This window comes from Hetaerina americana, unplaced genomic scaffold (assembly GCF_022747635.1).
Source record: "Hetaerina americana unplaced genomic scaffold, ioHetAmer1.1.p SCAF_4, whole genome shotgun sequence".
In the NCBI taxonomy this organism is placed as follows: Eukaryota; Metazoa; Arthropoda; class Insecta; order Odonata; family Calopterygidae; genus Hetaerina; species Hetaerina americana.
The window spans coordinates 30,703,267-30,725,253 of NW_027286985.1; the positions used below are offsets into that span (position 1 = coordinate 30,703,267).

General features: G+C 34.2%; 1 protein-coding gene across 1 annotated transcript; it reads right to left on the reverse strand.

Moving 5' to 3' along the window:
• Positions 1-732: 732 nt before the first annotated feature.
• LOC139691985 (uncharacterized) lies at positions 733-17,788 on the reverse strand. Its single transcript, XM_071589973.1, has 9 exons — positions 17,749-17,788; positions 15,530-15,654; positions 11,996-12,112; positions 11,616-11,779; positions 11,388-11,421; positions 10,796-10,912; positions 10,674-10,708; positions 3,991-4,094; positions 733-1,071 (listed from the first exon to the last, which is right to left on the reverse strand). Exons 3-8 carry the CDS (start codon positions 12,108-12,110, stop codon positions 3,999-4,001), a joined length of 561 nt encoding a protein of 186 aa, XP_071446074.1. The 5' UTR covers positions 12,111-12,112; positions 15,530-15,654; positions 17,749-17,788; the 3' UTR covers positions 733-1,071; positions 3,991-3,998.
• Positions 17,789-21,987: the final 4,199 nt, after the last annotated feature.

Sequence of the window (21,987 nt, forward strand, 5' to 3'; positions counted from 1 at the left end):
TCCATGGACCATATTTCCACGCCATACATAACTATGCTCCATATCCAAGTGTTAACAAGCCTTTTCCTAACATCATTACTCAATATTCCAGTCATCAAATCCCTCACCCTTGTGAAAGCTTTGTTGCCTAATGCAATTCTCTTCCTTACGTCCCTACTACATTGACCATTTGGGTCCAAAACACTTCCGAGATATTTTACCTGTTCCAATGGTTCAAGTGTTTGCCAGCAGGTCATTAACTACACTAATTTTACTAATGAAGTCATTACACTCCAAATGAAGCAATTATTTGACCAAAAAGCAAAATTGATTTTATTCTTTCTTCAACCGACTTAATAACATTAAATATATCCTGTATACATGAATATTTTAGCAAGAAATAAGCACTTCTCTAACTATCAAAATTTGGACCATGAACTTAAAAGCAAGAGAATAATTCTGATGAATATTAACAGTTAGACTAGAGGATGGCTGAAAGATATCCACTTACAGTTGGAATGCATACATTATTGTCCAAATAGAAGATGCTATTAGAAGCATCTACACTGCAAATACTTTAATGTGCATAGGTATTATGAATATTTCCAAAACTGAATAGCAGGTAGAAATAAAATCTATATACATATATAAGCATAGAAAATTGTTATTTATTCTCAAGATTTTTATAATTTTATTCCACTTTCTTATTCACATAATACTTAGAAATATACCATTAACAACTTTCCTTATACCAGACTTACATTACTTCCCTTACAAAATATTGATTCTCACACTCATATGGTAATGTTATTATAGAATAAAAGGAGGAAAATAAATAACATACATGCCTTGCTTAAATGACCACTATAATTATCAATCAATATAAACAACAACGATTAAAATTGATGATTTGTGCTATAAAATTACAAGCTCCATATACTGGATGTTAACCATGCATCTTAAAAAATATTAAAATCAAAGTTGATGCTCCCTTCATTTGATACCATCACGGCAAGGTATTTATCAGTGGTATTCAGCTGACTGCTGATGGCTGATTTCTTGATTGTGGCTTTTTTTTCTTGTCTTGACGACCTAAAAAGAAATATTTCCATATTTAAGTTTGCCAAAACAACTTTATCATGATACATGCTATTAAAGAGAAGAGCCATAAGTCTCAAAGAATTTCAGATGAAAGGATAAATAAGCAGCTGTACTTTGCTCAAAACATTTGTTAACAAGTTTCACTGTGTTAGCACTTTGGGTTCAACTGAATGCAAACACTAAATTTAGCAAACTAAATACAAAGGTATTTACTGATCTCATGCCTCTTACAAATAGATTAAAGATTGAATGAAAATTTTAATAAATCAAATCTGAAATATTTAAGAACGTTTAAAAAAACCTTCATTACGGGTGAAACAATTATTTTTTATCTCATTCACTTTTACCATAAAATATGGTTCCACTTACAAAATAATTCATAATTAATAAGTTTTTCTGACTGAACATGATTACCCTATTAGCATCATACCCTACCCTAGCATCATATAGACCTTAATGTTTACATAAGAAATTATTTTGACTAATGCAATACACACACACAAGATAACAAATGAAAAATTAAATAAGGAGTTCTTTTACTTCCTAAATTTAAAGTAATACGGAATCAATCTTTTACAATTTTGAAGGATTGTATATTAATAATTTTAAGGTTTTCTTAAGTGATTGAAAGTTATCAGAATACAGAATTCCATCCAGCTTCCAAAGCTTAACTAACTGGAATTGATATCAATGTCTTAAGAAATCCTCATTAATAAGAGCCGATTAAAAAGTACAGTGAATGCATACATATTTACTTTTTTTGCCACAATAGAATTTTTGAAATGAAGAGTGCAAATAATGTCTTTATTTTATTAAGTGATCCGTATATTTTGATATAGTAAACATGCCAAAAGATACTCATTTATCCAGAAATTCTTGGAAATGTGGAATAACCCAGGAATTAGACAACCCATGAAAAATATGGGAAAAAAACCAGGAATTCTGACGTACACCAGGGAAATCCCTCTCTGTGTTCTGTTCATTCTTAGTACTTAGGATATAAGACAACTCATTTTGTGGTATCCTTCCTCTCTCCTGGGATCTTGAGTAATTGTCTTGAGACAGTCCTGCCATGCTGTTTTCTCATCTTCACACAGCAATATCATTAATCTCTTGTTTACACCTCATGGGTTGTATTGCTCACTTGAAAGTGCTGCTTTGTGTTAAGTGGAACATGTTTTGGCTCCTGAATGCAATCATGTTTACAAACCGAGTAGGATCCTGCCATCAGAAGTGATGACGAAATTACTCCTTTTGTGTGAAAATTTTTTTCTCTGTCTCCTATGATTCAAAGTTTGACATAACGTTGTTTGTTTTCATTTTTAATTGTATAATTTTATTATTTCGTCACAAAATTTTGTGTGCATTAAACTACTGGAACTTGGTCATCTAAATGTTAAAATCGATCAGAGGTCGATAGACCTAAGAATGCCTTAGATCCAAGAAAAAGAAAACAAAATTTCAGAAAACCAAGAATTTCTTCCTTCACCATGACAAAAATTGTTTTTACAATTTATTTAAGGGTTATTATTTTACAATTTTTAAAAACAATACTTGTCATGAAAGGAGTGGCTTTTACAACACATCAGGATAGCACACCCCATCACATCATTGATTCAGGCCTATTTTCCATGAATTAAATTTGCTACCACTCCCATGCATCTACATTATGTTTTTAATTCTATATATAAAAAATAACATCGGCAACTATTCTCTTAACTCTGCCTATCATCATCATTACACCAGAGGCAGGAATGACTTCCATTATGGGAATATAAGAACTAAAGCATTGAAATTAGGACCCAATGAAATGGGCATCAGATTATTTAACAAACTACCCAAAAGTATCAAGGATACACAGGGAACTGCCGTATTCAGGCATAAACTAAAAAGATATCTACAACGCAATATGTTTTACTCGGTTGATGAATATCTCAACAATATTCCCGACCAGTAAGTTCATACTTTTAGTTTCTAGCAATGGTAATGGTCTGATTCATGTTTGTGATCAATGATTTTTCTGAATTTGATATTGTATGTGCATGTTACAGCCGATGTTCATGGGTTTGTACCAAACACTTATGTAACTATGAGCATCTATTCTTTTATGTATCTTAACTGAGCCTGTGTCTTTGCTCCTCATTGACGTGCCTTATATCATGTACATACTTCACCCACCTGGTATTTTTGTATTGTGATCTCTGGGCAAATAAAAGGTAATAATAATAATAATAAAATAATAATAATACCATAATCGGAACATATGGATAATTGTTATAGGCCATTTGTTAAATGAGAGCCACCACTGCCACTGTGACAGTGTTGGTCACCAGGTAGTGCTGATGAGCACTTTGCAGACTCGATTATTTTTATGGAGAAGGATAAATGAGTAGGGAAAATGGAGGCGCGTTAAGTGACATAAAAACACTAGTCAATTACAACTTCAAATTATATAGCTTCAGTTACCTTACCAGCATAGATTCTGTTAAAACAAACATGCATAATAAATCAGTAATTGAAAGCTTTTTTTCTTCCAAGTCATTCATTTCACAACATATACATCTTACACCAATAATGGTCTTGCACCTTGAGGTCAATTTGATAAGCAAGAAGAGAGCTCAGACCTCATTATTAGATCCTTGCCGTACCTACAATTACCCTTGGGTTAAACCACACACTGATTTAAATGAAAACACTGCATATTAGAGTCAAAGAATAAATCTGGCAGCATTTAATATTTTTGAAAAAGATGGACTAAATACTCCATTTGAGTATTATTGCATACATGGTCTTTACTTATTTACACAATAATTCATAACATTATGAGTTCTTATAATTAAATGAACTAAGAGCAATTAAAAATATTTTGGCTAATGATCACAGAAAATCAACAGCACAATTTGTACTCACAGAATGGTTTAATTATCCAAACTTGCTCTATTACTTTGGGTAGCCTGCCATTCTTTTATGATAGCCTCCTTCCAATTATGTTCTGACTGAATACTCACGTCCAGCTTCATCATAAAAAAAGATTTTAAAAAATTCCACTGATAAAGAGATAGCATTGGATGACTTGTTTGATAGCAACCTAGATTAAACCAGTATATTCTATTCACTCTTTTATCATATGAGTAAGCAGCTATTAATCCAATCAGCATTATGTAGGCAGATCAATTTTGTTCAGAAGACCCAAGCTCAATTTTGAGATCCAAATGTTTCAAATGACTTTTCTTTTTCTTTTTAATTCAAAATTCTTGGTAAATACCTAGGCGTAATACCGTTCTATAATTAAAAAAATTTAGTTTATCATCTCTTGTGAACCAATCGTTCAAAAATACACATTTTAAATAATCATGGAAAATTTAAATTGAAAAAATCTTTGCAAAAATAAAAATAATTTTTATCTTGCATTTAAGAATTTCACAATACTTTAAACAACTGTGCACTTAAGAAAGCATCGATTTTCGCTTTTAGTACTTTCCTGACCTCTGCATATTTTTAAGACAAAAAATAAGTTTTCTTGATTATAATATCAGTTGAGCCAATCCATTACAATGATACTTCCCACATCTTTATTTAATCTACAAATGATCTTAGTATTACCGCACAGCCACATTTTAGAATTTATATAAACACAGGTGTTATCTAATTTGTCCTTGCATCATAGTTTATTGTTAGACCAAAGTTAAGTGCCAAGTTATCTCCTGGAGTAATTAGCATATCACCTAAAAATGGTTGAATACAGAGGATTCCAAACTGCAAATGCTATGACTCTAGTGCAGTAAAAAAAAACCACCTCTTGATGCTAAGGAATGTAACGGATTTTGCAACGTGACAAAATGCATAATGCATCAAACTTCAAAATTACATTGTTGGGAATGTAATGGGTGATCACATCCAATTGAGCTGGGGAACTAAAGATTCAAAAAGCTTGAACGCTAAATATCTAATGCAATTTACTAATTTGAAATTAAACCAATAAACAATTCTCCAAAAATTTTTTTGAAACCCAACAAAATTTTTGTACACCCTTATAGAGCAGTTATTTAAAATCTGTAACTAGCAATAGCACTATTATCAGACATTATTTCACCAAACTCTACAAGAATTCAGTAACAAAAAGTGACTATGAATACAAGACTAGAATTGGCAGCAAAGCTATCAGAATCATGTAGAAAATCCTGCCAGCTTTTGTCTTTAGCAGTTATTTTCTGGACTTATAAATGCAGGAATCATATTACAGATTGCATTTCTTTTCAAGTTTGACTCCAAAAATTCAAGAATTGGAAGGCACCACAAAATTCTATACTTCTCAGGATTACTACTTGATATCTCATAGCATTTGCAGGTTTGCAGCATTATAACACTGATGTCGGTTTGGTTAGCTGTGACACCAAAGGGAATGTCACAAACAACCAACACTGATTGATAATACATGCCATGAATTTATGAGGATGAGTCCTGAAGAGAAAAAATTATCAAAGCAACATTAAAAATGAGTCACTAACCCACCAAGTTTATTATCACAAGACCATTTGTACCATGACATGAAGAAAGATGTAGCAAGAATGTGGCAAGTCCCAAAGTTAAAAGCTGAACATGCATCAAGTACAAAATATAGCATTAATTTCCTGTGATCATAAGTTGGTCTACACTACTTTTGAATAAAATACAATCAATATCAACTCTTAGAATCCATCAATGTTGTTCAATGCAAATGCTTTCCGATAATATTCACACTAAATTTTAAACAAACACTTTGAAAAAATACTAATAAGCGTATTAGAATATCTTAGGAGCAAACAATGAAGAGGTAAAGAAAAAGGAAAAAGTCCAGCTTATTCACTCCAGTTTCCAAGTAAAACTGACATAGCTATCCCTATTCTTTCTTTTGACTTGCTATAGGTCAGTTGGGGAATAGCTTCCAGCTATTCAATGACCAGTGCACTTTCCATCACACAACCAAGTAAAGATTTGCCCACAATTATCACTTTCAAATATCTTAGGGACTAGCCTTTCACAAGTGTTTATAACTGATTGAGCAGCTCTGATGCCAGAAGGTGCAAGTGGACGTTAAGATTTAAAGCTTAAGCTCAACACTGTTCTGTGCACTCTATGTAGGAAGGACAAGACAATAGGGACTACCACTTGATTATATACATTGCAACAATTTACGATAACCTCAGACAAAAATAAACCCAGAGTCCATGAGAAGAATCCCCTCGAGTCGCAAAACAACTGGTTAACTTGCATTCTTTATATAGCGGAGGCCTATTGTACCAAACTAACATGAGCCTTCATGGACATAGGGTTATCTGGTGAACTTTCCTCAAAGTAAACAAACAAATCTAAAGCAAATGATGGCAACAGAGGTTAGGCAACATTCACAAAGTGAATATTACAGATCTGGGGTGGTAATTTTGGGGGAATCTGCCTACATCATCCCATAATAGGTCCCTGCAAAATCACATGCTAAGCTAAGATATTTAAAAATGGCAATACACTGCATTTAAGATAAACATAACAAAGCATCATTTATAAGACCGAATTTCACAGATATTTAGGGATAAAGGGCAAGTTTTAGAAATGTAGCAGTAGTTGGTTCCACCCAAAATCTACATTAAACAGTTCATTGCAATTTTAATACAATACATTATTTGGGGAACAAACACATTTGAACAGCTTAGTACATAAGTCATTAAAGATTACCTGATGAAATGACAGTGCTATGATGAATGTTTTTACATTAAAAATTAGACAAACCTAAGTATATAAATTATTATTCAGAGTTCAGAAATTAAACTTTTAGAAAACACTAATGTAAGTAAAAAATTTGTAAAATCATTTTAATATGTTATCACCAGCCATTTAGTAAGTAATTTTATAGAATACATTTTACTAGCAGAATATGTGATACACTTCTGATTTCAATTCTGATTCTAACTTTATTATAAGCCCAAAGATTTTCTTCATAAAAAAATTTTTAATTCATAAGTGGAAGCCTCAAATTTAGGTATCTGTTCAGCTTTTCGTTCAAAAATGTTGAAAATAATTTTTATTCAAGCATGTTGACATTAGTATTATGGATGGCCCTTTTAAAATAAATTATTGCTTCAGCAGATGGACCCCTATAAGGCTCAAGGAGAATTTACTTCATCAATAAGCTGGATGCAGTGAAGGGGAATTCATTATCGCATGTACAATTTTGGTCTCAAAAGTAGTATGGCATTTTTTCCCAGATAGACGAATGGATTGGCAGTGGTGTCTCTGGCTTGGTTCAAGGAAGGGGAGTCTTGAGAAAGGCTGGAGGCCTGTAGCAGTTTGCTCCCAGCCTATGCAGAATGTGGATAGTTTGTTTGCAAAACCTATATAATGTGACCTCACTACGCTCCGCCATGAACTGGGTCATTGGAACAGTGCTACGCCATCAAATTTTGCATGGAACTAGGCAAAACCAGGAAAGAGACTCATGACATGCTAATGGCAGCTTATGACAATAATAGGGTAGGTTGAGTGTTTTTGAGGGGCAGAAGTTGTTTCAGAAGGGGGGAGGAGATGAAGAAGCTTGACGTTCAGGATGCCCTTCGACCTGAAAAAACTATGAAAATCCAGCAAGAAAAGAAGAAAGGCTTTCTTGGAGAAGGATCATAGATTAAGTGTTTGCATGGTTTCTGATAAACTTGGCATCCCTAAAAGTGATGTGCATTGACTTGTGCCCAAAAATATGGGAATGAGAAAGGTATGTGCAAAGTTGGTGCTGCAAGTTCTCTTGGATGAACAAAAAGAAAATTGCACGCTGATCTGCCAAGAGCTTCTTGACCATGAGAGTGAGGATCCAAATTTTTTAGGTAATGCCCCACCAGATTTCTCTTCTCCCACCTCAAATCCATGCTGAAAGGACGTCACCATGGCTCAGTGGAAGTATTAAGAGTACAACTGGTCATGACGAGGGAGCTTAGCAGTATTCCAGCCACTGTCTTCCAAAAGGCATATGAGGCATGGAAAACTCACTGGCAGACGTGCGTGGATGCACAAGGGTGCTAGTTCAAATACTCGCGTGAATTTATCAATTCTGGTAATAATATTTTATTCCTACTGCTTTTGGAACAGGCCTTGTACCGCAAAAAAAATGTAACCCCTAATGAATAATTCCATTCTAGGCATCATGCTGACTGTGCAAGATTTATGCAAAATATTTTTGTAAGAGCGTTTCAGATAAGTGGCAAAAACAACACTATGTCAAATGTTTACAGAACATAATTTACCAGATAATTACAATTCAAAAACTAATCCACAACCATTTAAAACAGATCTCCAAATTTCCTAACAGGTGTCCATTGAGTTAACACCCCTGATTAGCAATTGGAAGATGAATGTTGGAAATTTAATGATTCTTCTTAAAGCAATGTGGCATTGTAGACCACATATTAATGACATTTCTTGTACCTTGATGTCACACAAAATTTGAACATGAAAAATTGAAGTTCTAAACCTGATGACACATATTACTGTATTAAAAAACTTTAATATTGATTCAAGAAGTTCTCTTGGGTTTCCCACCGGGTCATGTTGCAATACACCGACGTTTCGATAGCTGACTCTGCCATCGTCTTCAGGGTGAAATTCAGAACATTGCCCTTAAAAGGGCCTTCACAAATCCTGGAGGTAGGAGAGGAGAGGCAGAAAACCTGTTGCAAGAGCCTGCATCCCATTTGTCTCTACGATTTCTAATAAAGTCTTGAGGATATCAAACGGGGATTGAAGACCTCAGGAGTGTACCGGATTCCTTGCGAGTGCGGCCAAGCATACATTAGGGAGACCGGCCGCACCATTGAAACGCGCCTAAAGGAACACGAGAGGTGCATCAGGTTAGTCTACCCAGCAAAATCTGCGGTCGCCGAACATTGCCTAAATAACGACCACAGAATCAACTTTACCAGCACAAAGAGGCTATGCCACGCCAACGGCTACTGAGATCACATGGTGAAAGAAGCCGTTGAAATCCGACGAGACAACAATACTTTCAACCGAGACAACGGCTTCAAATCAGTAACACTTGGAAGCCAGTGCTAAAGAAAATAAAAAATGCACGGGAACGCACCCGATTGGCCATAGCGGAGCACATTAACGCTTTCGACCAATCAGGGCACACCTGAGGTTTGGCGGAGAGTATAAATACCAGGCCTTTTTTATGCTCAACTTCACCCTGAAGACGATGGCAGAGTCAGCTATCGAAACGTCGGTGTACTGCAACTTGACCCGGTGGGAAACCCAAGAGAACTTCTTGAATACCATACGCCGGGAAAACCTGAGATCCTTCATTGAATATTGATGTTTAACAATTCGCACCATTTTATTCAGTAAAAGTTATTGGAAGCTCTTAAGAAATTAAAAAGTCAATGTTACCTGCTAAATTGATTAAATGATTTTTTCTTTTCACTAATTAATTGCTCAACACCCAAAGGAAGATGAATTGATTAGCCATTTAAATGAAAACATTTCCATGAAAACTTCTACACCACAGCACAACAAACTTCTGTCTTATGAATAATATATCACAGAAATTATCATGATTTTTATCAAACGTATGGATTGGTACAAGATTCTTGCAGTAAGATCTCACCTCTTACTAAGAATTAGATTTGAGTCTGAAAATGGACAATTCCCTTACTATTTACTCGATAAATCTGTTATTTGAAGGAACTCGCAGGCCAGAATTTAAGGATAACACAAACAATTGGACTACAGGATTAATTACGTCGATTAGTTGCAATGCATTAACAATTATGACCATAGTCTGCATTCATTTATCACTTTCTAGTCTTGTGTTTGTTCAATCAGTGACATTTGCATATCACTGGCTTGGGTTGTAAGTGAAATGCTATTCTTAAGCAAGTACAGAAAATGCAAACTTGACCATGATATGTCAAAACAGTTAACAAGAAAGTGAACATTTACTGAAAAAACCAACAGCCACAGGAAATTAAGGACATATTATGTACTTACTGCACATCTGATCTCACCTCCTCTGCTTTTTTATCTTTCTTGGCAGAGGAATCCCTTTCTTGGCTCAGCTTTACATTCTGTTCAGATTGAGAACTCACCTCTGCCTTCGTGAGAAAAATTAATGATCAATCACCATCAGATACAGTAAAAGCACAGATATTTTAAATTTAATGCATTTAATATAGCTAGTTATATCACAACAATGAAAAAATGAGCCTGAGAATAACATATAACTTGTTCATTCACTACCTTTCATATTAACCGTTTTTTCAGAACAAAATCAATGATATTTCTATAATTAGCTATTGAATGGGGAAATTTCTATTTTTTTACTTTCACACTATAATGGTTATGTATTAAAGCAAATAATCCATTATTCATGACAATTAACCAATTTCTGATACTCTGTTTATTACATATATGATGTGAAATAAGCCTGTAAGTTCGAGTTTGAAAAAATATCTAAACGCAAAGAAAGCAAGTTAAAAGCAACATTCAATACAACTCACTGGATTGACATTCCATAAGCAAATAATTGGAAAACAACTCAATGGTAATTAACAGAAATTTCCATAAATTTTACAAACCTCAGAACTATTTTGTTGCCTCCTGAATGGAACACCTATGGGAGAAAGACAAATATTAAATTTTTAATCCCATTATTTAAGTCAATAAAAATAAATAACTTATATCATGCTCAAATGTTTACCTGTGCTCTTGAAGTCATCTGGCCTCATTTTCTTTAAGGGATTGGAACCCTGTAATGGAAGCAGGCTCTTATTTTTTCTCTTATTCAATGAGCCATTTTCCTTGTTCATTAATGAATCTGGAAGAATTATTTCAGTATCATGAAATATAATCACTTTGAAAATAAAAACTGCATATGAATAATTAAAACGAATAACTAATAAAATACATGAATAAGTCTATACGTGCATATCAGACTTTAAAAAAAATATTTTCTAAGGGCTGGTTTCAGCCAGGTAGGGTAGCCCTTACTCCAAACTAATTGATAAGTTTTATGAAATGCTAACATTTAGGTTAAGGAATGAGTTCTATTCCCTCTGCCACTATTCTTTTTTCCATCAAGTTCCAGTAATCAGATAATGACATTCTTGGAATTTAGATTATATTTTTTGAAGGCATCATCTGGAATAGGAAACCAGGACACTCCAATCAGCAACCAAATGCTGCACAGACTAAGCAACTACACCTTACACTGTTCCTCATATTCAAAAGTCTGTCTGCCATCAGATCAAGAGTACATCAATCTCAAGATTATGGAATGCTATAATACTCACTGCAACTTTTGCTGCCAACTGTAGCATTCTGACTCTAAAAAGAAAACACAATCATGGTTAATCCTCTAACCACTCCATTTACAAAAAGTACAACAACAACTTGATATATGAAATTTAAAGGAGCAAAGAGGAGATGGATAGGGCAGATTTGAAGGCAAAGAGTACCAACTTGAGGAGAGCCATTCACCAGATATTCCATCAAAATATCCAAAGCTAGCATATACATACCTGATTTATATTATGTTTGACTATATGCTGAATCATTTGACTTGTCCTCTTTTGATGAGGGATGGTTGATGAAATTGAAACATTTTTTTCAGGTGCAATTGTGCGGCCATTTGAACTAAGGGGACTGTTTTTGGCAATGTTCCGGGATGGTTTTTCAGCTTTGTCTAGAAGAACATACAATAGTTAAGTCTTAAGTTTAGCAACAAAATAGCTAGCAAATAATGATATTCAGGATCATGTATTAAATTATCTTAAAGCTACATACTTTATTATGCATTAACCGAATGCTTCTCAAAGAAATAATATTTCTCAAATTAAACATGCCATGATATAAATTTCCAATAACCATTCAGAGTTCAAGTATAAATAATTTTTATTACCAGCACAAGAATCACGTCTTTTTAAAGCCCTGGCATTAGTTGCTGTTTGGACTGGAAATGCACCTCTCTTTAAGTAATCTTTCCAGTTCCCGGGAAAACCATGACGGAATATCATTTCTGTAAAATTTAAGCAAATTATTTATTCAATGCAAACACTGGCACAAACCATAAAGGTTAAAAAAATTTAATCACTTAAGGGTGAGTAAAGTTTTATCAAGCCATAGAAGATAAATCCAACAAAATTAATCATTTTTTAAGTTTTTAAAAAGTTTAAGAAATTTTGACACAATTGCAAAAGCATTTACACATTACAGAACAACGTGCCAAAATTTTCGTCGATTGAAAAGTCTTGGAAACATTTTAATGACACTACTGAACATGAACCATCACTTATAACGTAGCCTAGAGGAAAAATTCAAACTAACAATAAAGTGATACATAAACAAATACTCTGCCCATGAGCTAGATATGTACAGGTATATAAGATCATTTCTGGCCTGCTGTCAACAGGTGAGGCACGAATTTGGTGGAGACTCGATGCATCCTTAATTTTCCAGTCAAGATTTTATAGTATGAACGAATGGAGAACCAAACTCTTTGGCAAGTTCTCTGACATTCAAATGCCAATTTGTACAAATGAAACCTTTCACTTTCTCCATATAAGGGTCATCAGTCAGCATTTTTATATTATTACATAAAACTCATTGCAATCAGACAATTTTCCTGGCAGCAATGGTCATGTCTGGTCAATGCTCACTCTTAAAATGAACATACGTACACACACAAGATGAGCGTATAACACACAAAATGCTCTCACAAAAAATGACACTTAAGATTACCAACTGCACCTTTACCATCACAAATGGACTAGGTTCGCACCATACTACCTACAACACTCCATCTATAATCACGCATTCTTCAATTTCATACACAGTTCAAAACCACCATTAACACACCATTCACTTTTGAAATACAACTTCTCACGCCGTCCACGTCATGTAAAAAACAATATTTTAATAAGTATAAAAGTATTCTCACTGATCAATGACGTTCATCACCCAGTGGCTGCTTTACACTTATTGTTTAAACTCCTAAAATTTGATGGAAAAGGCTCAAACAAACCTCCAGGCAGCTAGTTCCATTCAACAAGAGTTCTATTTCAAAAAGAGTATTTCTTCTTATTTGTTTTTGTGTTATAATTTTTATTTTAAAACTGTGGTCATTTTTTCCCGTAAAGATTGGTTTTTCTATCTCTTTCCATAAATCTTCCCACGCTTTGTCATATTTAACAATTCTGTACATCGTGCCTAACCTATTCCTTTTTCTTCTATTTTCAAACTCTCCTATTTCAGTAAAACCAATATTTCCATTACACTATCTGATCTTTTGTACCTTCCAAGTACATGTCTTGCTGCCTTTCTTTGAACTTTTCCTATCTTCTTTTGTGGCTATGACTCTTCCTTTAAATTTTTCATTTACCAATGAGGTACTTTAAATGCCTTCCATGTCACATTATCTACTTGGAAAGCCCACCCAAGATCCCTAGTTAAGTAAACGCCTAAATATTTGCGATGACTGCTAAATAGGATTCTTCCTCCAAAGAGGGTGCAAATATCCTTTTGTGCATTCTTTTTATTTGAAAAATTCATCAGCTTACTCTTGCTTACATTAATGCTCATTTTATTATTTGTACCCAGTCACCAAGGCGATTGATGTCATTTTGCAGTACTACATGGTCATTTACATGCTCTACCAATCTGTATATAATTCAATCATCAGGAAAGAGTCTTACTGGGGAATTTAAATTATTTGGTTATTGTTTATGTAAATTAGGATGAGTAATAGCTCTAGAACACTGCCTTGTGGAACTCATGCTTTAACATTGATTGTCTTCCAGAATGCTCGTTGTCTTTCACGGATTGCCATCCCTTTTTGAACCAGATAAACCACTCATAACGTGCACTACGTTTCTTAGCATCCTCCCCATAAGCCTTAGTAATCCACTCAAAAGTTTCGATACAGGATTGGCAGTTTCACATAACAATGTTGCTTCTTCAAAGAGCTCATTTCTGCAGATTTAATTTGTTGCCACACTCCACGAACACCCTTTCATATAAAAGACCATAAGGAATCATCAAAACCTGATACCAACAAACTGGTTGAAGGCAATTTTTCGGGAAGTTTCCGCAGACAAACTGTCTTGAAGCGGATCAAACAATAACCCACTGGAGACGTGCCATTCAAAAAGTTCAGGAAGTGTTTGAACAGACCTCAAATGTACTTAGCTGGAGGAAATATGTAGGATGCTGGAAGCAAATATCAAAGCAAATTAACTCGCTGATGTATTACAATATGATGCAATGGTATTTAGCAATGAAGAGATGATAGATCTAGAAGATAGAAGTAAGAGAGGCAACATTTCCATGACACCTGAAGTAAAAACTCCAAAAACATTAGACTAAAGAGATGGTATAATGTTTTTACATAAACGACCATAGCAGTTTCTTAGACTCCTTACCCAAATTCTGACCATTTCACAAAGATGTCTATAATGTTATTCCATACTATAAAATGATTTTCCAATTATGAGGAAAACATAGTTGTATATATGTCACCAGAAAATCATACATCAAATAGAAACTAACAATAAGCCAGTCTAATGTAGAATGTGCATAAACATGTCTGCATGCATTATGGACTTATCAATTAGTTTTACCAACTATTTACTTCTTCATAAATTTACTTAAAATGTTCAATTCACCTTTTCTTGTATTAGTTCCATTTTTTCCAGCTTCAATTATTCAATTATTGGAACATTAAATTTGTCCAGCCGTCTTATTCATCAGATTAATAGAGACCTCAAAAGGAGTTTTCTGATGTTTCTCTTTAAAATGATGAAAAGAGACATGGTAGAAGACCATGTTGACTCAATAAGTATGCATTAAGGTAAAATTTTTTTTAGTTACATGTTTCTCCACTTACGAGGAATTATTTTTGGGTCAAACAGACTTCAGTGAAGGGCTCACTGTCCTATGACAATATAATTACCGTTGAATTGCATCTCACAAAGAATTAACATACCGCAAAATTCATTTTTACGACAATGATATGGTGAGAAAGAATGAAATTCACTCAAAGTAAAATGAACTAAATGCATGAATTTGCAGTTCATCCGATCAAATTTCATTTGAACACTTACAATGAAATCTAGCTACCCGGCCAAGCCTATCGCTAGAAAATAATATGCATAGATATTTGTTCCTCTAGGTTTCACAGTATATTTCGATGAGCTTCAAGAGTTAAAACAACAAAATACTTACTGAAGGCAAACACCTTCCTTGTTAAACATAAAATACCATTTGAATCTAAACTCACACTAGTACTTAACATCATAGAATGTGGAAAAATAAATATAAAGGACCCACAGGATAAGTCACTTTTCAAATCCATTTATATTTCTAGGATATTGAAGTGTATGAACAATTCATTCTAAAAAATCCTGCTGAGAAACACTAAAATAAAAAGATTACCAACCTGATGATTGTGGAGGCCCAAGAAGGCGGTAGATCTGTCCATCGCTTGTCTCAACAAGATCAGGTTGCAGTCTGCGTATCACACAGGATGATATAAAATTTCTATCTATAACATGATGGCTATCACTGTGGAAAAGAAATATATATTCAGTACAAAATAAAACAAGCCAAAAAATTCTCAGAGCCATCTGTATCATTTAGTCTTATACTTTTTCAATATAAGTGACATACATATATACCCACTTTACCGAAAATGTGACAGAAGTCCATCAACAATGATATTTCCTTGACAATTAAGGTTAATCCAAACGATCCAAAACACTTTTGGGCAGAAAAACAAAAACACCTAGATACTACACAGTTGGTAAACTGGAAACATGAATAAAAAGGGACATTTCAGGCGTGATATGGCTGAATATCATGATTCATAAAAATTCGCAATTTTCCACAAAATATTTTGAGGAAAATTGCTAATTTTAAATTAATAATGATATAATAACCAATTAACACACAATGAATAATGAACACACACACAATTAGACGTGGATAGCTTTCAAACCATGAGTAGATTTGGTCATTTCATGACATTTGATTTGTCAAAATGAAGAAGTCCAGGCATTCATGACCATTAAATGAGGCTATTATGAATATGTATTTCATGTTTCATCAATGTAGAATGAATTCTATGCTGGAATAATACTTTTTTGTGTGATTGCTTCCTAAATTTTTTAAGCTAGCTAAAGCAAGTAAGTATCATGTGAAAATCATCTTTGCATGAAGGTGCAAAACTGATATAGGTTATAATTATCAATCTCAACCAGTGCTGAGTGACAGCACTTCATTTCCTGCAACTTAGTTGAAACATTTAAGCCAGCGCAGTGATCATTATGATGGCTGGACTAACATTTGTTCAATTAGATTGTGGATGGCATAGTTACACAATGCGTCATGAGGTTTCAGTGAGGAGATTATTGAAGTAGAGATAAATTAATTTCTACCTTGCATAGGGTGAACATATTCTGATTTAGAAATAGGAAGCTACTTAAAGTTGAAGGTCTACCTATCAAATTGTTTAATATGCTTCCAAAATCTGTAAAGTCAGCCCGCAATGTAGTGTTCCGCAGGGTGCTGCGTGATTGGCTTACCTCCAATCCTTTATACTCAATAGAGGAGTATTATGAGCTCGACTTTACTAGCCTAAAATTATAAGGTCTAGCATGAGTAGAATACTAAGTGTATGTATGCAAATATTTTCAAATAAGTATTTTATGTGATTGTATATTGTGCTGTATACTACATTATCCAGGAACAACTGTATGTTCCTAAATGACGACATCTACCATATGTGAATATGATTATAAGATGAATCAAGTATATTATTATTATTATTGATGAAGAATATCTACCACACCCATCTTACTGATACATAAATCTGAAAATTAATTTGTATGTTTAATTAGAGGCAAATCGTGCAAAGATGAAACAGCAGGGGGTTCTAATTTTTGGCATAAATTGGGTAAAAATACACAAAGTAACATCGTCCAGGTCCAATTTGGATCTACTTTCCAGGAAGTTTTTGAGATTGAAAAAATTGAGTTTTTGGAGAAAAAAAAACTTCACAAACAGAAGGCAGCATGTTTCACTCAGAATTAAGGTTTCAATTAATCCATTTAATGAGGAGCGACAATTAATCCAAATTCTATCTTAAGCTAGTATATCTCAAAAAAGTATATACATTTATGCTGACAGCTGAGCAGACAATACATACAGTGTAAAAAGTTGCAGCTAAATTCAAGTCTCTTTCATTTTTTTAAAGGTGAATCATTTTTCCAGTAAAATGCTACAGCATAAGCCAATTATGCTGAATTAATTCTTTAAGAGTTAACTTTTTAAGTGCATAAGTTCACTTTTTCAAATTCAGAGTTAATTATGCCTGGGAAAAAATAAATTGCATTTGTCCAAGGTATCTGCAAAATCATATTTGCAAAGGATAATGTGATGAAGAAACTGCCCACATAGACAAAAAGACCAACAATACAAATCAAATCCAATTACAGCAGTTAAGGTAAGCTGGTCCATAATATATAAATTGACACAGTAGTGATCTGATAGTTGCTTAAGCGGGAGCTGCTATGGAGAGAACTGACCATGGTATTTAAGAAAAGACAAGCTAAATAATAGATGTTGTGAATAATTATTTTCATTTCGAATGCCATTCACCTGACAAGGCTGCCCACCAACACCAGTTCCCCAGTTGCTTCAACATGCTCAGCACCCCATCTTCTCAAACAGTTTAAATACACAGACATGTCTGGACTCTGCAGAGCAAAAATCGAAAAAGGTTAATGACCACAAATCTAACTTGCAAAAGATAGGTACATTAATAGACAATGACCATTACATGAAAATTTTATCAGCACATAACAACTGAAAAACTATTGAATAATCCAAAATCACCATCATAATAAACAATTTAAATAAATACTGGACTAGACTACAGAGCAGCTAAGTGTGTTGGAAAAAGAATAGCTATAAATCAAATGAGAAAAAGCTACTAAACCAAATAGAGAAGTACCCTGAAAAATAAATAAAAATACCAATGTTATATATTTTTAAATGTACAAGGATAAATTGAACCAATTTTTGCTACAGTTAAGAGTTGTGTAAATTTAATGAATCCCCTTGCTTCAAAATATGAACTTTTTCATTGTTTTGTCATAACTGTTTTTGTTTGAAGCAATACTAAACAAACTAACTGAGAGAAGCGATTTCCTTATATGCAAAATTTACCAGAGACCCAGGTGGTTACTGATTTGCCATAAACCCAAATTACATAGTATTAAGCATCCGCTCTTGGAATAATTAAAGCAGATTTAAGGGAAGCTATGAACAGGATATGACTGAAGGTATTCCAGAAAAATTTCACAACTAAAATTTGTACAAAAAGCAATAAAACATTTACAGCAGGGTAAAAGGCAGTGTTGGACACTAGCATGCGCAGGTAATAAATATCTCATTAAAAATAAAATCTCATTCCTGATTACAAAATAGCCCCTACTTCGCTCAGTAATGATAATTCAATGTTTATCCTAATTAGTGCGTGGAGACCTACTTAGAATACGCTAATATGAGAGTGATTTAAAGGATTCACCATTGAAATACAACTTTAAATTACATGAATAAATTAAAACTTTTCTAATAGAATATAATGTATCCTTATTACAGATTTCACATTAGCAACTAACATTGGAAGCATGGACCTGGGGGAAATTAATAATAGTAGAGAGAATGATTTGTTGGGAGAAACAGACTATCTACTCTTCAGACAGTATGACTTTTAATAACGAAGCAATGTTCTAGAGGATGTAAATGTCTAAAACCACCTTTGCTACTGCTTTTAAAAAAGACTTGATATTTCACTATTTTCTATTCAACAAAACTCATATCTCTCTAGTTTATGGACAGTCAAAAAACCAATGCGAAAACCACCACCTACTTTGCTTGGTGCTTCTTCACCTAATGTAGTGCTTCTTGTAATATCCAGACTACTCAGCCTATCCTCCTCCAAAAAAGTTCTCAATTAGCTGAACTGTTCCACCTGTTCTGGTTTATGTTCCACCAACTTCAAATTTAATCTAAGCCTTTGCGTTTCTTGAGAATCTCAATACCTTTATTTTCTTATGATTAATTCTCATCCAATGCCTATCACACTCATTCTGAAATTTGCTGTGTAGTGGCAGTAACCTTTTACTAGCTGGTTAACTAAGGCTTGATCATCTGCAAAACTAACTGATTTGATGAAGAGTTCCCCACCTACTTTCACCCCAGTCCTTCCTTTGTCTCCGTTACCATTTCCCCACATACATTGAAACGAATAAGTGAGAATCGACATCTACCCTCCTCCCTTTCCTAGCATTATCCATCCCAACTTTCCATTCACAATACACACAAGTGGTGTCTAAGAGTCTTCTCCTATCTTCTGCAAAAGTTCATTAATTTTGCCTAGTTTACTAAGTCAAGTGGTTTCTCAAATATTGATGAAGCTAAAAATTACATCCTGAATGTATTCTATGATCCTTTCCACCATATCACATAATTGCAATGGTATCACATGTACCAACCTTCCTTCTAAATCTCAACAACTCCTAAATAATATTTTACTCTCTTCTCAATCCATTTATTGATGACACAATGTACTTCCTTGTCATATGCAAAATCGAACTTATGCTCCTCGCATGCTGCTGCCTTAATGCTTTTTCTGTGATGGTATTGATATGGACCTAAAAAAGTGTTCCAGGAATATTCCTTTCTTGTAACATGCTGCAAATAAGTCCATAAAAATGTATCTTTCCTTGTTGCCTGTCGCCAAGCAAAGTTGTCTCTTCTTCCAGACTTCTTTAATGATCTATAATCTTTACTATAAAGTTCCTTCTTACATTTCACCCATCTTGTCACACTTCTTCTGCAATGCATCTCTAATATTTTTAATGGAATTTCCCATCTTACATCCTGACTTATTTCCTTCCTGCAAAGTACGTTTCACTCCATTAGGCACCTATTTCACAGTGTCTCCATAAACTCAACATATACTCATTCTGATATTTTTACTAACTCTTTTACTATCTTTTCTAACTAGTTCCTTGCATTAGACTAGCATTTACCCTTTGTGCTATATTTAACTTAATTCTGAATTCATTGCAATCACCCGCATATTTCCATCTCAACTCTCTGAGGCCCAACGTGTCTTTCCTCCATTTATTGCTTGATATTTTACAACTTCCCTGTCCTCAGCACTGTCCTAACATTCTAACTCAGTTTTATGTCAGTATTCCTCTTCTGTGTCTTCCTTTCTGTTCCCATCCTCTCTGAAGGAAATAGATGAATGATGGCCACAGAGGTTAATCTCCTCTGCTGCCAGGCACAACACTCAGGCCTGTGGGCCAAGTCCCAATGTTGCCAGGACTCATTTTCATATTTGGTTCTATCATGATTTCTGGGAATGCATAATTTAAATGGTTCCCCATAGCCTTCCTCAATAGTACCTTTAATGTAACACCATTACTAAAATGGTCTCTCCACTGAGGTCTTCACTGCATTGCAGCTGCTTCCCTGAGGAAAAGATGCTGCACAGAATCCCTTGCATCTCACTCAAACCATTCGACCTAACTGAAATGGTTAAGGCTACCATGAGCAATTATCACTGCGATTGCCTGGGCATATGTAGGCTATTAGAACATGCAAGCCCTTTCACCACATTATTATCATAGTATATTGGGAAGGAGATATGTGGATGCTCAGATGAAAATTGTCTTTTGTAAATGTACACTGAAAGGGTGACCACTCACTTCAGGGATTTCTTTTCAAAAACATTCCAAATTCCTTAAAAACTGGTTAATTTTTTTACATAGATCATCCCTTTATGTGTCAATGGTATTACTGAAGTTGGCCCAATATCAGTTTCACTTTTTGCTTGGGCCTGAACAAACAATGGGTTCACGGCAAACTTAAAATGATCTCACAATTACAAGGAGCATGTCTCTCATTGGTAAAACCAGATTCCCACATCTTTCTTCCCATTTGAATTTCAAATTCAAGTCTTTTTCAAATAAATTCACCTCTTTCCCCAAAATGTTTAAATATTAGGGTAATTAAATACTATTTCATAATTTACTGACTTGAGTACTTAACTTGATCAACTGGAGCCACTTTCTTTCTTGAACTAAGTGTTTACATCCCCATCAAAAGTAAATACTATGCACCACATGTAAATAATTCAACTGCAGCAGCTTAAACGCTGGAATTAGTCATATTGGTAACCCTAAAATTTTTTCATTTTCATTTCATTTTCTAGAGACATTTACTCAAAATGGCACCTGAATGTAAAACACAAAAATATGGCTTTTGCAAAAATTCAATCAAAATTAATGAAAAGTTCATTTTGTGTGACCAGTCTCCACGAATATCTCACAGTTAATATACAGGGCTTAAAGAATAATCATTAAAAGCTTCATTTTAAGACTGTGAAATACACAGGAAATGCTTTTCCTGCAAGATATCGCTAAGCAACATGGCTGCTGACAGTAAGTACTTGAAGAAAGAACTCAACGGTATAAAAAGTAATCCAGAATCTATTGCCATCAAAAATCAAAAGAAGGTTACTTTTGTAAACAAAATTAAAAATGGGATGCACAATCCCTACAAGGTGCCCGTCCCTCTGATAAAAGAATTACTCATTAAAAGGTTTTGCCACTTCTGCTATGCACAATAAGGGTCGCTTTCATGTGGCCATCAAAATTTCCAACTGTCTGCCACCAGGTATAAGATCTGTTCCTTCTAGCGGGGTACAACATTTAAGAAATATCACAAGCATTTTCTAATAGATAAATGCTATTATAGATTGGAGGCTTTCGCAGCTGTTGAGAGATGCAGAGGTGGTTCTCGGGTTAGACTGCGTGAGAG